Source organism: Liolophura sinensis, chromosome 2, assembly GCF_032854445.1.
Source record: "Liolophura sinensis isolate JHLJ2023 chromosome 2, CUHK_Ljap_v2, whole genome shotgun sequence".
Lineage (NCBI taxonomy): Eukaryota > Metazoa > Mollusca > Polyplacophora > Chitonida > Chitonidae > Liolophura > Liolophura sinensis.
Genome location: NC_088296.1, coordinates 20,869,886 through 20,887,465, shown reverse-complemented (window position 1 = coordinate 20,887,465; position 17,580 = coordinate 20,869,886). Strand labels below are relative to the sequence as shown.

At 39.8% G+C, this 17,580-nt stretch overlaps 2 protein-coding genes across 2 annotated transcripts; both read right to left on the bottom strand.

Annotated features, from left to right (window-relative positions):
• Positions 1 to 4,339: 4,339 nt before the first annotated feature.
• Positions 4,340 to 9,400, bottom strand: LOC135462573 (mucin-2-like). The gene is given in 7 exon segments (XM_064739796.1): positions 4,340 to 4,900; positions 4,903 to 4,934; positions 7,615 to 7,815; positions 7,818 to 7,872; positions 7,874 to 7,959; positions 7,962 to 7,998; positions 9,221 to 9,400. Coding segments are annotated over 7 exon segments (1,152 nt in total).
• Positions 9,401 to 12,062: 2,662 nt separating this feature from the next.
• LOC135463086 (uncharacterized) lies at positions 12,063 to 16,967 on the bottom strand. The gene is made up of 3 exons (XM_064740406.1): positions 16,519 to 16,967; positions 14,661 to 15,054; positions 12,063 to 13,013 (listed from the first exon to the last, which is right to left on the bottom strand). The coding sequence occupies exons 1-3, from the start codon at positions 16,690 to 16,692 to the stop codon at positions 12,424 to 12,426; spliced, it is 1,158 nt and encodes a 385-aa protein (XP_064596476.1). The 5' UTR covers positions 16,693 to 16,967; the 3' UTR covers positions 12,063 to 12,423.
• Between the last annotated feature and the right edge of the window lie 613 nt (positions 16,968 to 17,580).

Below are 17,580 nucleotides of genomic sequence, written 5' to 3'. Positions count from 1 at the left end.
AAGAGTACGAGAGAACACACGAGATACCCACGTTTGACCGGCGAGGAAGCAGCCATTAGCTGAACTCACAGCGATCGTATTTGTGAAATGTACCCGAGTCATTCTGCTGTGCACCAGAATCAAATATATCCATCCTTTTGGCCTAGGGCTGCTATCTTGAACGAAGTATATCACACGAAAGCTTTGTTAGCATAACAGTACAGTTCTTGCATGTTCTGGGTCGCTTAGCTTGTTAAAATCACACATAACTAATGTACGCCCGCTTAGCAAACTCTTTTTATGTTGTGGCAAACTCTGCCTATTCTCCTATTCATACCTTCTCGCGTTTCAGCAAACATAAAAAGATTCCGCCTGTTTGCTGATCCAGAAATAATCCTTTACTACTCATAACTGGTTTTCAGCAACGGTGGCTTCAACAGAGTTTACACAGGAACTTGAGTTGTTCGGTCCACACTGTTCATCTATGACCTCGGTTTATGGTACATGTAAAGACAGACTAATGTTGATGCAGTTCGGAGTCTGGGCCCTGACTGTTAATTTTCACTAAGTACTACCACTAATGCATGGCCTAGCATAAGTTGTGATAGTGTTACAGCCGTCTGCAGCAATGTTTAGACACAAATGCTACATTCAATCCTGAAAGAGGCGATACCGGAGAATTGTGGAAGACAAAAGCTGTCAGCGCAAACACACTCAGATTTTTGTCATTATTTTAGAAAAGCCCAAATAACTACCTTAAACAAAGCGTCAGCCTCTCTAAAGTTGTAAAGCGCGTCGCATCATAAAACTTAATAATAATTTCAACACTATAAATGGTACAGCAGGAGTCTGATATTACCTGGAAAGTAATATTTGAACTATATACTTGGACAAGGCAAAAATATTGACTTAACGAATGTGAATTTCTTGCCAAAAACCTGCGGTGCAGCCTGGTTAAACTTTAAAAAAATTGACATGTACATTTTAATATTTATACGGTTTTCCTAGCTGTAGGACATATATTAATTTCTCACGTGGATAATTAATTTCTTCATCTCTTAAAATCTCGAAAATGTCCATAACCAGTTCTATTTACTTGAAATTCTCATGCAGCATTTATAACATATAAAATTAAACATTTTCTAAGTTTACTTTTGTTCCATTCCGAAAACGTTACTATGGCAAAGCAAAAGCAGGCCTTAGTATTTATTTACTTATTTTTTTTTATTTCTGCTTTATGCCGGAGAGGAAACGTTTTACTTATACCACGGCGGCGAGCATTATGATGGAAGGGAACCGGGCAGAGCTCCGGGGGTGGGGTGGGGGAGGGGGCGAGGAACCCACCACCATCCATCTTCCCACTTAAGACCGGAGAGGAAGGGCCTTAAAAATAATTTAACAATGTAAATTGCAGAGATACATGAACGAGGTTGAAACTTACAGAAAATCTGATTTGATTGGGGAATTTGGCTTTTTGGCCTAAATTCTCGGGCGTAACCTGTTTAATATTCATTTATTTGATTAGTGTTTTACGACGTACTCAAGAATAGTTAAATTATACGACGGCGGCCAGCATTAAGGTGTGAGGAAAGCGGGCAGAGCCCGGGGGAAACCCACGACTATTAGCAGGTTGCTGGCAGACCCACCCACGTACGACCGGGAAGGAAACCAGTCTTTTTTAATATTAGAGCAGCCACAACGCTGTAATGCACCTGAAATGACGCATGTGTACCGCAAACGAGCAACTCTACCAAACGTTATGGGGAGGTTTTTTGTTAGATTGATAGAAGGTGTATACAATATCTCCTTACCTCCGAATTGCTTCAATTCTAAAAAGTCAAGTCAATTGTGAAGTAAACAAATGTGTGTATGTCAGTCTACAAGCTAACGTTCCGTGTAACAGCATTGGTACCACAGTAGGACTATCTATCGTTGCTAAAGTTTCAATTCAATGCCGACACGTGCAACACCCTGCATTAGTGAATACATGACATGACATAACATAACATAACATAACATAACATAACATAACATAACATAACATAGCATAGCATAGCATAGCATAGCATAGCATAGCATAGCATAGCATAGCATAACATAACATAACATAACATAACATAACATAACAACATAACATAACATAACATAACATAACATAACATAACATAACATAACATAACATAACATAACATAACATAACAGCCTATTCAGTTCCATTAGACTGACACCAGACCTGACAATTCTACCGTGTTGCAGTATATTTATCTCAGACATGACTCCTCGTCCAGTTCCAGTACACTGACCCAAGATATTATCGCGACACCAAATACGTGACACTAGACACTCCATGTATGTATGTATGTATGTATGTATGTATGTATGTATGTATGTATGTATGTATGTATGTATGTATGTATGTATGTATGTATGTATGTATGTATGTAGGACAAACCAGTCATGTTTCCTTGGTATAACAACCTCCCTGTCTTTATAAAGTCTTTGGTATGACCCGACTGTGAAATAAATATATATCAGGCATTGATAAAAATATAAGTGATATCAGTTTATTTATATAAACATCATCCAGGCTCATGTGATTACGGCGTTTAACATTTCTGTAAATGGTTTGTTAAAGGTGGAAGAACTGTCAAGCGATCGTAGAGAGATTCACATGCGCTGTGAGGAGTTTGCGGGACGTTTTGCCGATGCCGTGATGCTGAGTGTCCAGTCTGGTTGGCTGTTAGGTTAGCTCTAATTTCTAAACTTTCCGAATTTTACGCTAGCTCATAATGTTGTTGTTGAGGACTTGGACGAGATTTCAGCTTAGTAGAGTTACAGGTCGTCTTCAGTTATAATGCAGTAATAATGTGAGACGGGCGTAGCACCATTCTTTCAACTGAGCTGCAAAGAGCGGGTTACGCAAGTCCAAAACAGGTTATTCATTTATTTATTTGTCTGCTTTTTTATTTAATTGGTATTTTACGCCGTACTCAAGAACATTTCACTTTATGACGACGGTCAGCATTATGGTGCGAGGAAAGCGGGCAAAGCTCTGGGGAAAACTACAGCCATCGGCAAGTTGTTGGTAGATATTACCACGTAAGGCTGGAGAGGAAGCGAGGAACTGAATTGGAACTCATAGCGACCGCAAGAGAAAACGGGTTATATCAAATGGGTAACAGAGAGTTAATTCAAAGCAGTCACATTTCAAACACTAGATTTGGTAGTAAAATCCTGCCAATATTAGACGCTTATGCACTAAACAGTCGATAAAGAAATATGCGTTAACTGACACTACATATCTGTCATTAACTGTAGTAAAGTGGTTTTACAATTACAAAATAGTGCATGGAAATAGATTGCCTTAGAACGGGAAAAATTCAGTCACGTTTGTTATTTAATGTACTCCTATTACATGATTCTCTTATATGATTGGCACAAAACACAACCGGTGGAGAAAAGCCCACATGACCCACAGGCCACACTACTCTTCAACTGTTCACTGATTAACTTTCGACTTAATGTGGAAGCCCAAATTAATCTACTGACCGCAATTGTGAATAACGCTTTAGACAGGGTGCTGAAACAAGGGACACAACTCTTGTGTATATGTACGCGTCAACATTGAACTGTGCGACTGTATATTTGTCCTAGAGGTGTAGACAAAACCTGTGGATTAAAGTTGGTATAATTTGTGTGTAATGCACATTTTCAAAATAGAATGCTTCGTAGTGTATAAGCAGAGAAAATAATGGAAAGCTCATTTCAGCCCCATTTGCAGAATTAAGCTATAGCAAATATTGTGTTAAATGATGCGTTCGCTCCTTGTGCTGACTTCAGCATACTTCTTACATGCCTTTTAACATGGCCACTAACAAATGAACTTTGCCAGGTGATGTAGACATATGCACACAATACTAGCGGAGGACAAGTGGTCTTCAATTAACGATAGACTGCATCAACAACCGCAATAGCGTCGTTCCCAAACCTGCTTTGAACCCACGCCGCGTTTGTTTTAACCATTGAAATTAATAACAACCAATGTGAGATTTTGATTTGTTATTTTATTTATACAGAGAACAAGATTTTGTTTTGTTTTTTTCTATCTCCCCATCCAAGTAAAAAAGGGTGAAAAAAAAAGATTAGTTGACGTTATGGAAGATAGGGGTCTAGTCGGTTTCACTTCATACTGGACAGAAGCATGCAGCTCTGTGACGCATTGTTTATGTTTTCTGACATCATTTCCTGTTACCCCAGTTACATCAGTTGACGAAGATTTTGTGTAGCCTACACAATTTAGTAGTGGTGGCATTGAGGTAGAGCAAACGGTAGAGAATGACGTATGCGCTGTAAGGAGTTGTCAGACCAATTCCTGACAAGCGTCATTGCAGAAGGCTAGCAGACACTTCCCAGTACGACACATGGACCGACACTTCTCATCCATCAGTGTACCCTGTAAACTACCACGTCCCTGGCACGACAAGATGTCCTTCGCCGAAGCAGGTTTGGTCGATTTATCCGGCTGTGCCGGTGAAGTTCTACGACTGACAGTGGTTATTCCTGTCTTCGGTGGCGATGTTGTCGTTGCTCCTGTAATTTTGGCCGAGGCGCCTGACGAGCTTGGTGGTTTTGCTGTCGTTGTTGTTTTGGTGGCATTTGGTGCTGTAGGTGATGTGATTACCGGGATTGCTGTTACTGATTTTGTGGGTGTTTCGGTGAGTTTGGAAGGTGTAGTCGTAGCAGAAGCTTTGGTTGTCGTTGTTGTGGTTGGTTTCGTCGGTTGAGCGCTTGAAGGTAAAGGTGTAGAGTTTGTTGTTGTTGTTGCATTGGGTTTAACAGACGTTTCTCGAATGGCAATGTCGGCACAGCCGTAAAATTCTTCCTGTGAGCCGTGTCCCAGTCCGCAGGTTGGTGTGCCATTTACCCATTTACCACATCACAGCCCCAATCTTTAGCTGAACAAAATATAAAGCAAAAAAAAATGTAATCTGTGAGGGCAGTTCGTGTATGTGGGTTATAGTTTCTTGAAAGACATCCTCGGGTTAAGTGTCAATAAATGACGTACTGTCGAGTGAAGTCCAGCTCATGCTGGCTTCCTCACCGGCCGTACGTGGGAACGTCTGGCAGCAACCTACGGATGGTCGTGGGTTTTCCCGGGCTCTGCCTGGTTTCCACCCACCATAATGCTGGCCGCCGTCGTATAAGTGAAATATTCTTAAGTACGGCGTAAAACACTAATCAAATAAAAAAATAAATAAAAAAATACGTACTGTCGAATTACAATCAATCCGCAAAGCTGATAAACCAGTGCGTATGTCAAGTTATTTCCCAGTCTTGTCTTATTCCTAGGAAGAAGTGTGATTATATAGGCAACTGGATTAATTTTATAACTAACGTATATAAAGTTAAAGATGAATATCTAAAAGTGGGTAGTCACAGCAGTTTCCAGTTTTGTCAGACCGCTGCAGCAGGACCGCTTTTCCTTACTATTGATCATTTGTGGTTACTTTCTCCGTTTATTCGTGAACTTCGATAAATTGCAAGTAATATCAGTGCTACCTATCCCCATCGCCCCCCCCCCCCCCCCCCCCATTTCCCCTCCCCACACCAATCCAGCGTAAGCCATGATACCGGGGGCGTTTAAGTAGTTACTATTTTGCGCACCTATATGAATGGTTAAAATATAACACTAATTGAGATAAAGTGCTACTGGTTACGCATGGACCATTTGACCAGTTATCAAACTGCTTTTATATAAGGACAGTTCATGATGGTTTCACCAGGGTCAACCTGTATTATTCCCACCGTCCCAACTCTAAAAATGTCTGCTTTAGAACGCCCTAATCTACGTATGCCATATACAGCGCCCGTGTGTTTTGGGTGCAATAAACTGTAACTTTGATCTACGGATTAGGTTAGGAAAAGTAGTATAAATACTAGTAAAAACGCATGAAAACTACAAATAATTTTCTTTACTAGAAATAAAGAGTGTACCAAGACGATCTCGAAATATGGCACATACGACAAGCACGACTCAGTTGAGATCGCTTAAGCGCGACATGTTTTCTTTTGAAGAACTTATAACTAGTCCCAATATTCACAGTCCACACTGTTATGTTGCATTGTTGACATTAAGCCACCCCGCTGTTATATTAGAACCCTACAGCCTTTTTATAATGACTTGTGTACATGTACACATTAACGCGGAACAGAATGGCGAGGGCAAAAATGAGTATATTACAAACTTCTTGTAAACGTGGAAGAAAGCAACTTATAGTTCGTACGACAAATATGAAAAAAATCTTTTTACAACTTAATACTTAACTTAATACATAAAACTGCTGTTTCACGCCGTACTCAAGAAAATTTCACTTATACAACGGCAGTCAGCATTTATGGTGGGAGAAAAACCCGACAGAACCCGAGGGACCCCATGCTACTTGCCAAAAAATAATTAATAATTAGTTTTTACTTATTGTGTTTTCTTGTTAGTGTCATTAATATATATCTGTTAATTATGACAAGAACAATAGATCATATTAATTACAATAACACAACAACGCCCACCTGTAATAGTAGTAATAATGGTAATAATAATAATAATAATAATGTACACCTGCACTTAAACTTTAGCTAATTCACATTAAAATTTCATCACATCAGACCTCCGTTCATCATCATTGTGAATCGCCTACAATTTCTCAACACGAGTGTATACATGCATTTCGTGTTTTATACATACGTGATAATAAGTTCTCTATGCAAAATTAAATTTCTAGAATTTTCCCTTCAGACGTGTTGACCAATTTTCAACCATTCACATTGTCGTCGCTGCTCTGCTTTTTTTTCTCTGTGCTATAGTCTTTTTTATATTTATACCACTAATGTCAGGATTGAAGTTCAGTGGATACTTGAGTCTATCGTCAATACCCGTATGCCCATGAGGTCACGGTAAGCCACTTACCTATATATTTACACGAAGTCACGACTGTGTTCGAATAAAGTGGGTCTTAGTCACAAAGGTAGATCTGCATGCACAAATCAACTCTTTTCGTATTATAAATCCACAATTATTTTTTTCGGGTTCCCATTGAACAGTCACGTACAGTCTGTGCATGGTATAGCCTTACACGGTGAGCTGCGGAAGACTCGCTATTATTCTCTGGTATAGTTGAACTCTTGACGTTCGTAACAGTTACTGCGTGGATCTGTGATCGTAGAGGTGACTACTGCAGAGTACAATTGTGAAATAACACGTAGGGAGCCGGCACCTAGTGATTTGGGATTTCATAGAAGGGATTTCTTTCGGACAATCTTACTTCTCACCTGCCAAGTGCAACATCATTGTGCTTTGCCGAGACGGATGATTTTGCATTTAATTTGTATTATTTTCTTCCTAAGGAAATGATGCCTTTCAGAAGATAATGAAATTCTGCTGCCTTTGCCACAGTGCAGCAACTATGCGGCTGTTTTTATGACACTTAAGCTTTTTTTTACATCACATATTTTTATATTCTACTGTGTTTTCGTTCGAATCAAGCTCTCACATTTTTGTGAGACGGATGGCGTACAGCCGTGGTTTTACAACATTCTAGCCAGTGAAATAAATAAATAAATAAATAAATAAATACTAACCTGTATGATATTTCCACTGTAGGACACATTGAGTGCAGCTCAGATTCGCAGGAAGAGTGTACTGAAGTGTGAGGTATTCCGCGCCGTCAGTTCCTCCTGTCGGCACACCATGGAACCTCGTAGATCCCGTGGCATCTTGCAACAAATACTGATTCAAGCACTCCTGAGTTATCGCCCTTTTCGGATCGTTGTTAGCGCATAGCGAAATTCAAACCAGCCGCCATGAGCCGACGTGATGTGCACCAGGATGTTGATTGGGCTGACCACCGTTGTACGTCCGACCAATCAAACCTGTTGCATAACGTCCGCCAGCCTCGTTCTGACGTTCACCGTCAAACGGATCCCGCAAAGCCCACACTGGCCGTTATTAGTGATCCATTGTCTCTTGAATCAAGGTGAGAATGTAAAAGTAACGTCGTGTTTATGATGAATTCTACAAGTGATTATGTGAAGAGATTTGTTTATGTGGAAAGGAAAAATTAAAATTCCTCAAATCTAAGTTAGAAGGGTTTCCTCTAGGCTTTGTCTGGTTTCCTCTAGTTTGTCTGGTTTCCTCTAGTTTTCCACCGTGATACCAGTAAAACATTCTTGATATCTTATGCATAGAGTAAATCCAGTATAAGAGTAATAAGTGAATATATGTTGCTAAGTTGAAGACTGCAGTAGCTCCATATTAAAACATTTTTTTTTTGTAAAGAATGGCGGGTGAAATTTAATTGTACTCAATCTCAAAATCGTACAAACCCCAAAATCTGACATGCTTATTAAGATACAGATTATTCAAGTAGATGAATTATGTCTTGCGCACGATCTTAATGGTGAAAATATTGAGAACATGTTTTAAAGATTGTCGTAAGCAAGACATAATTAAGATTTTGCGTGAATAAGTGAATTTGGGCATCGCACGCGCGCTATGTACGTCTTTAATTATGAAATAATAAAAAGAAAAGAAAACTTCCATGGAATCTATCACGTCTGTATTAATACTTTTTCCAGCGCATTTCCTTGTCATGTTATTTTATAGCTCCACAGAACCGCCTTTATAATAATTATATTATAAATATTCTGTTAAAACGTTATATGAAACGTTGATGATCTCAAATTCAAAATTTTGACAGTGGTGGAGCAGTGAAAGTATTTATAGTGTTACATTTATAATCTCTAAGACGTAGAAACTCCAAAAATACCAATATTATAAGGAGTTGTTGTAATTCAATACTACGTTGTGTAAAATTAACGCTTTGGAGCGTTGTTTTTCACATTGTAAATATTCCCCCGGTCTCTGCCCGGTTTCCTCACACCGTAATACTGTCCACCGTCGTATAATTGAAATATTCTTGAGTGCGGCGTAAAACTCCAATGAGATAAATAAATAAATGATAAATTTTGCATTAATTGTAACATAACGTTGTGTTGTACGAGTTGCAATCTATGGTTTAAAGAGACGACAACATCATGGAGAGTAAAACCAGAGCATCGGCGACGGTATGATCAGTGGTAAACCGTTACATGTAACCGGTGAATTTCGGTCTCTTACCATCTTGGCATATTGTCGAGCATAGAACAAGTGGCATTATCTTAACATTATGCGTTTTTAAGTACATACATCTCTGCCTCCACAATTAAGTCCATTATCATCGTAGTTCTTCGGAACTTGATATCCTGCTCTCCACATTGACGAGCGTGACGGAGGTTCCAGAAGCCTCCCGTGTCCATTCACTCCGCTTAGAGCAGCCAAAACCACCAAGAACGCAGGCTTCACCAATAGTTCTTTGACGTCCATCATGTAGCCGCACAGTCGCTGATCTCTAAGACTCAACCGAACCAAAAACTCTTGGATATTTGTACTGTGAAAACTAACATTCCTTGCAGCACCTATATATCTCAGCCACAGCTTGGACACCTTTAGGCGTCACCAGGTCGGTGACATAAAAGGAGGATTTTCTAACATTTGATCCCTTCGTGTTTAGTGTATTTTAGTCTTCTCTGATATCAGGTTCTAAAAGCAAATTGTTAGCTGATAAACGCAACGGTTTTAGTAGACGGGTGCGGTAGATGGGTTTATCAATGGCAGGGGTGCGCCTTGGGTTACACCTCGTCAGGTTCCTCAAACAAATTCTGTCTATCAGTGAGTCACAGACGCCAGATCTTTTTTTTTTTTGAAGTAAATCATTACTTTGGTTCGCTGTTCTTCATTTTGACTCTTTGTTTTAAACTTTACTTCTGGAAGTTTGCGTTGAACCTGATTTTCTGTCTCTCCCCAGACTTAAAAAATGGATGTCCTCAGAAAATTAATAGTGAATCAAGCGAAAGCTTTTCTAACAGATCGTCCTAAAACTGCCCGAAGAAGCGAGAATAATGCAGTTTAAAACTGACCTATCACACCCTCTGTTAAAAGGGTATCAGCTATGAAATCAGCCACCGATTGAAAGCAATTATTCGATTTTCTATTCGCTGGAGAATATGCACAACGTGAAAAATGAGTGGTTAAGTAAGCTGATAGATGTTGTACACAAAACACGCCCAATGTTGTAAGTAACCTATGAACGTGATGTTTGAACGTGAAATGTTATACTTCGTGTATAGAGAGTGCACGCTTAGAGCGGGTCTTTTCAAACACATACACCATATATAGCTTCCGTATACAAAAGCTACTCATTTTACTTCTCCAGTCTTATTTCTATATCTTTTATTATAATAAATATCTAAAATGTTAACTTTGGCAGCATATAGCCATTACGTACTGTTCACACAGTAGCAAAATGGATCGTGCACAGTCTTGTTTATTTATTTATTTGATTGCTGTTTTACGTTGTACTCAAGAATATTTCACTTATACGACCGAGTCCAGCATTGTGGTGGGAGTTAACTGGACAGAGCCCATTGGAAACTCACGTCCGTCCGCGGATTGCTGGAAGACCTTCCCACTCATGCTCACACCGTTGTTTTCTCGCTGTACTACTTCAAAATACTGTATTTATATATGTTGTCTTCATACGAAATATATTCTTGAGAGAAAAAAGTGCTTAAAATACTCATTTGACCAAATTAAAGTTTGGGTTTTTAAATTCAGTACACAAAAACCATTAATCAACCTATCGATGCATATGCAGGTCTGTTTTGTTTTGTGTTCAACAAATTTTACAAAAAGCTTGCCTCTACTATATTTGCACACAGAACCAAACATGGAGGACACCGCTACTAGGCAAAACCAGTTATTAAACAGTTGCTCTCTTTGTATAAAGGAAATAGATTCTGACTTGTAATTTAGCTTGGCTTGCCGTCCTTTTTCTGATATCCTTGTAATACGTGCACAGCCATAAACAGGAATTCCGGCTTGGTACATGTTTTTGGCAAATGAATTTCCGGAGGGACCGTTTTGTTTGAAGCTGTGTTTCTTAACAAAACTGTTAACAGTTGTCTTACTTTTGAAAACTATTTTTGATAAATGTGTCACAGTTCTAAAAACAAACCCTCCACGTATCGCATATTTTCAGTGTAAGTTTACAATAAATGTAAACAAGCATTGTTTTTTTTTAGCACTGAGCTAATCGTAAATAATCAGTGTGAAGTGTTAAGAAAAAGCACGATTCAGTTTGCAAAAACAGAACAATAATTATAGCTGTGTCATGTCCCACTTTTAAACGTGTTTTTGACACTCACTATCCAATACAGCGAAGCTTTGAAGTTTAACAAAGATTAAGCATGAAATTCAGCGTATACAAATAGATTTTCAGGATGATGTTTCCAAATGTTGTCCCCACCCACTTCTCCACCCAGCCCCCACATACACATATTTTTACATTAGATATGTCATTGATTAACGGTGTGGAAACGTGTGATTTGCACACGTGAAGACAGACACAAAATACTATTTTAGATCACACCCCCCCTCCCTCCAACCTTCCTTGTGGTAAGTAGACAAACCATGTCTTGAACATAAATGGGTATTTAATGATAATTGGTTAATGTGTCTTTCCTTGCATAAACAAAACAAGAACTGGTCATTTCAGTTATAGTATTTGTGCATTAAACTTAGACCCATGAGGGGGCCTCCGTGGCTCAGTTGGTTAGTGCGCTAGCACAGCATAATGACCCAGGAGTCTCTCACTAATGCGATCGATGTGAGTTCAAGTCCAGCTCATGCTGGCTTCCTCTCTGGCCGTATGTGGGAAGGTGTGTCAGCAACCTGTGGATGGTCGTGGGTTTCCCCCGGGCTCTGCCCGGTTTCCGCCCACCATAATGCTGGCCGCCGTCGTATAAGTGAAATATTCTTGAGTACGGCGTAAAACACCAATCAAAAAAAAAAATCGACCCATGATGTTATCAAGTAAATACGTATTTCATTTTTATGATTTATGATTAACAAAAATAATTACACATCGTACAATGCCTTGCTGTTTATCAGAATTATAGGAGCCAAAAGTTTTGATCGAAGTTTTCACGGGAAGTACTTTATTACACCACGCTCAGGGCATACATTCAAAAGTTTAACCTCTCCATCCGTGTGTAAATCACATATAGTTGGACTTTGCATTGCCTCAAGATGAGCGCTCGAAATATGTAAAACTATCTCAATAAGAGATCATAAAAAAAAGGAAAACAGTGTCCCTCTCATTAAAAGATGAAATGATTTAAATGACTTGTGGAAATTAAGTTTCATCCTTTATATTTCTTTCATATATTACTTTGCCTCACACGGCCATCAGTTGTGAGTTTAATACAATTTTCTGTGTTGTATTCAGAGTTCATGCGAAGTTGTGTTTCAGTCAGTTTACTTCTTCGCTTAAAATAAAAGTTATTGGGATCTTATACAGCGTTAGGATATAGTTCGCGACATGCATCCGTACAGAATATGTCCGGGCATGTTCCCATCTGGCACATATAAACACAGCGGTTGTCCATGACGGTTCCCCGGAAAATTCCCGCTCCACGACAAAGCGGTCGCTGATTAGATTTTGTCGTCGTCGTTGGTTTTGCGGATGCCGAGCTAGTCGTGGCAATGCTTGTCTTCAGTGTGGTAGGCGTTGGTTTAGTGGTCATTTTTGTTGTCATCCTAGTTGTCGACTTCAAGGTCGTTGTCACTCTATTTGTTGTCGGTGTGACTTTTGTAGTCGTTGTCGACTTCGAGGTCGTTGTCGCTCTATTTGTTGTCGGTGTGGCTTTTGTCATCGTTGTCGATTTCGATGTCGTTGGTGGCCTTGTTGATTTTGTTGTGCTCGTTGTTATCTTTATCGTTGGTGCTTTTGTTCTGTCTGTCGTCTTGGTAGTCGATCTAGTCGGCAGTGTTGACCCACTCCTTGGTAAAATGGCGATGTCTGCACATCCGTAAAACTGTTCTTGTGGACCCAGTCCGACGGCACATATGTTAGTTCCTTCCACACACCCCCAGTCATTACCTGAAAAAAGTTTGCGTACTCAAAACATAATTAATCATGAACACCATGGAGACAAAAGTCATGTAGGAAAGTTTATCTTTGTGGAATTGGCGAAGTAAGGAAATTTGAAGCGAGAGCAGTCTACATATGGTCAATGATCAGTATAAACAAACGAGCGTCTTAGGATCGGGGGTATGTGAAAGGGGGACAAACATTAAACAGGGAAAACACGTTCAACGCAAACCAAGAAATGAAATAATGAGTATAGCATTAGGAAGGGTTCTTTTTAAAAAAAAGTGCACAGTTTTCAGTGATGACGGAAAGACGCAAATAATGCCCTAGCCGAAATAGGCCGACAAACCAATGGAGCCACGATGTACCTCGCGGCTCTATACGCTTGAGCTGCAGTTTATTACGGTAAGTAGTCCTTACATGCCCATTACATTGGCGATGTTCCCTGGTTTCCACCGTGCTCTGTTCGGCCAACATCATAGATGGATAAGTGTCACATTCCTCAGTACACCATCACTAAATTACCAAGCCCAAAAAGATGCCAGAGACTGATATGGTTAGCGTCGTAGTTACTTAGTTTCAGTGTGAGCATTTTGTTGTTTAAAAAAACACACGCAGTTAACTTATAGAGTGGATACATGTATAAGCTAACTTACAAACTGTGAAACAAAAGTAGGTGAAATGCCAAAATCACTGTGGGATGAGTGCATTTTAGTTTTAAGAACGATACCCTTAAAACATGATAATACCTGCCATTGTTGGTAATGCAGGTATCCAAACTAAACAAAAAGTAAATCTTGTGTTTTGTGTAAGACTGACCTAGATAAATCAAAACCATTTCCTTGAAACTTATATTTGTACTATCATGTATCATGCATTGAAACGTAACTAAATTCTTCATGTTTGAACTTAAACCTATCAGTGTACTTCTGATGCACTGCAGCTTATGCAAGCCATATTGCGCTAAAGCTCAACGTGTGATCCTCTGGTTAATCTGTATTTCGCATCAGACAGAATACTCCGATATCCATTGGACACCATCTGCCATGTGTCGGAGGTGTATTTTCCCTTACCCTGCAGCTGACGCCATGTGTGTCTGCTGACTAGGTTATCTCCCTTTGTGTGCTTCCGAAAACAATGGTCACATCACTGAAGTCTTCCGCCTATACGTCGGTCTTGTGCTCTGAATTGATTGGTTATTTGCGGGAGAAGTTTCGTTACACGGTTACTGAGTGATACGACATTTAACGGAACCTCACGGAGTCTGTAACCCTCGATAGGGTTATATCTGTGTGCTATCACTAAGTAACCATGTAACTAAAATTCTTACTCCGACTTGGCGTTGAAACGTCACTGATGATTGTCTCTATGGTGCGAAGGCGTAGGTGTGCAATTTTTCTGTACACAGTACGCATCCAAAATAATTCATCCTGCTAATCAGTGGTTGGAATATACGCGCAGATATGAGCTTCAATAAAACATAGACTTAACACTTGATTTTGCGCAGGTGACGGTGCTGCGTTTTGAATAAATATTTCTGTAGTTTTGATTTATGAATTTGTTTATTATCGTATACAATTTGGCTTGATGGGATCTCTATGATATTATTCTCATTTCTTCTTCCTCATTTTTGACTCAATCACCTTTTACATTTACCTGCATTGTACCGCCATTGTAGAACACATTGTGCGCAGGTCAAAGAGGCCGGAAGTCGATACTCCAGATTGTATATTTCTCCTTTGGGGAAGATGCCGCCTTTGGTGACGTTATTAAAACGTGTTTCATCCGGGTTTCTTGCCAATCCCAGCAGATACTTGTCCAAACACTCTTGTGTGACCGCCTTTGTGATGTCATTGTTAGGGCAGATCCGGAACTCAAACCAGCCTGCGTGAGGAGCTGTCAGTTTGACTGTGATAGGAATAACCCCACCCTGTGCATAATTCCTAGAGATGATGCCAGTGGCGTATTTGCCACCAGCCTCATTGTGGCGCGGTCCGTCGAATCGGTCTCCACACACCCCGCACTTCCCGCCATTCCAACCCCACTGCACCTACAATGTCATAAATCAGTTACAGCATGAAAAGTAAAACCAGCGACGACAGTGTGATAGCTGACAAATGGTCGCACGCAAACGGTAAACCCTGAAAAACACAATGATTATTTGTTTCGCATGCATCTGCTAATTTTTTTCAAACATATAGTACAAATTTACAGCCTATTGTGATACTATAATATATTCATGAATGGGTACATTTCAACTGAACAGTGTTCCTTACATGCACACGGTGGTTTTGCTTTATAATAGCGCCATTTTTTTTAGATCTTGAAGTGTTTATGGAACAAAGCTGTGGAAATTAACTCATAAGTGTGTCTGGTGGCTACTTCGGGCTTATGGAATATGTAAAATGCTTGTCCTAACGCCATTGTATACAATCTGAAGCTTCGCTGGCACTGCCTGCCAATGTTGGTTATTCCGTAGATGTGATTTTATGAATATTGTTACCTTTTTTGGAACTATGTTTCCCAAATGGAGTATACCTAGTGATATTCTTGTAGCAGGGCTGACATTTGGCCGTGCAGTTTTAATACCCTCAGGAACAAGCCTATCCAAATGGCCCGTTCTGTGTGTTTAATGTTAGATCTTCATGATAGAAAACAATTGCAAACGTCGATCAAGAGAAAAAAAGAACGAACAAGAAGTAAAGACACTGGACATAAAGACTGGACAAAGACAGTAATAACTGTTCTGTTTATTAACAAAGCTGCCCAAAGCGATGTCCACTACGTTGATGTAAGGCCTGGTGTCATGTTACCTTAGTTGAAGGGTTTTATTCTCACATAATTACTTAAATAGTAGCAACGCACAAGCCTAAAACAGTTAAAGTACTTTTAGGTAGAACAAAAGCAGTGATGATAATTGTAATGTACTTGGTCATATTGGTCTACGGTTACTCAAACGCTGCGTTGTCACTACATTTAATAAACAATCCCATGAAATTAGAAAAAAGGGACCAGGCTTCGGGAGGTCATACTCCATCAGAAAAAAAGTAATACTAATACTATAATTCTATATTTACGTGCATAATTTTCACACATAGATCCGTGGAATAGTGTAATATTTCTCCGGAGCAGAGGTGGTTAGCATGCCAGCGCGGCGCAATGACCCAGGAGCCTCTCACCAATGCGGTCGCTGTGAGTTCAAGTCCAGTGCATGCTAGCTTCCTCTCAGGTTGTATGTGGGAAGGTCTGATAACAACCTGCGGATGGTCGTGGGTTTCGCCCGATTTCCTGCCACCATAATGCTCGTCGCCGTCGCATAAGTGAAATATTCTTGAGTATGACGTAAAACAACAATCAAATAAATCAAAGAAACAAATAAATATTTCACCATTGGGTTCTGTAGTTTACATGAAGAGTTTATGCAAGAAAGGGTCAGATGTAAAGAGACACAAAACTTAGCTACATGTTATTCGAAAATAGATGGGCGGACTGCGGATTACTAGAAATTAATTACCTCTCTACCACCACAGTATAAGGCGTTGTCGTCGAAGTTTGGCTCCACGTTGTACCCGTGTCTCCACAGAGAGGACCTAGATGGCGGATCGTATAGATATCCATGTCCATCTGTGTCTAATATGCTTGCACAGATCAGTATAGCCAATACGTTAACCCGGAGTGTGGAAAACATGCTGTTAAGTTCAGCGCGTGGTTAACTTGGAAATCGGCAGACAAATTTGGAACCAGCAGATCGCCTTGTCTCATGCCACTTTGAGTATGTAGATGATGTATGTGTCACTTGCAGAGGTATTTATACACGTCTGAGAGAACGACCGCAATATGCTAGAAATAATAAGAAGTCTCAAAGATGTTTGACAAGACCTACTGAACATGAGTAGGCAAATTTCAAATAAAAAAGAAAGCTGCATTAAGAGAGTTTGATTAAGCTGAAAGATTTTCTTAATACAGTAGGTAAGTTTTGTTGACAGATTCGTAAAATGACAACAGCAGAGACTGCAGCCCATTGCTACACCCTGATTCAATTTGTTAACAGTGTCACTCGAGAGAGAGGGTCCGGTCATCTCCAGTTGACTCACGCCATCTTCGTGTTTGGCGAGCATTCCTTCGACAATAACTCCCCAAGGCGACTCATATGAACTAATATTGATTTAAACCCCCTTTAAGCATCTCCATTTATGTCCTAGAGGCGGCGAAATTAAATGACTTAAGTACCAATGAGGAACTGAAATGATTTCCATTTTTTGCCAGACTGGTTTTGGCCCTTAGAGACGGCCTTTAGTGCATGTGTCATAGACCGCAGTCGTGCTAACTTGTATTTACTCATCCTCAGTTCGTGACCCGGATGTTCTGTGTAATGCTTTTCCCATGCAGTTCAGTGCAAGACTCAAAAGTATGAATTGATCTGTTTGAAGTGTTTTTAGAATATAAATGCTCCAAATCAGATTTTTTACCCTAATATTCAGTTTTAAGCTATATTATTTGTTTGTAATTTAGCAGAAATGGTGCGTGTGGCGACCGTCGCCCGTGTGTTTATTTTGTAATAAGCCACCATTCTTCT

Bases quoted from the DNA above. Each gene is read 5' to 3' on its own strand.
- LOC135463086 (XM_064740406.1), bottom strand. From the start codon at position 16,692: ATGTTTTCCACACTCCGGGTTAACGTATTGGCTATACTGATCTGTGCA. The intron at 15,055-16,518 runs GTAATTAATTTC...ATGACATTGTAG, and splicing joins TATACTGTGGTGGTAGAGAG to GTGCAGTGGGGTTGGAATGG. The intron at 13,014-14,660 runs GTAAATGTAAAA...AACTTTTTTCAG, and splicing joins ACAATGGCGGTACAATGCAG to GTAATGACTGGGGGTGTGTG.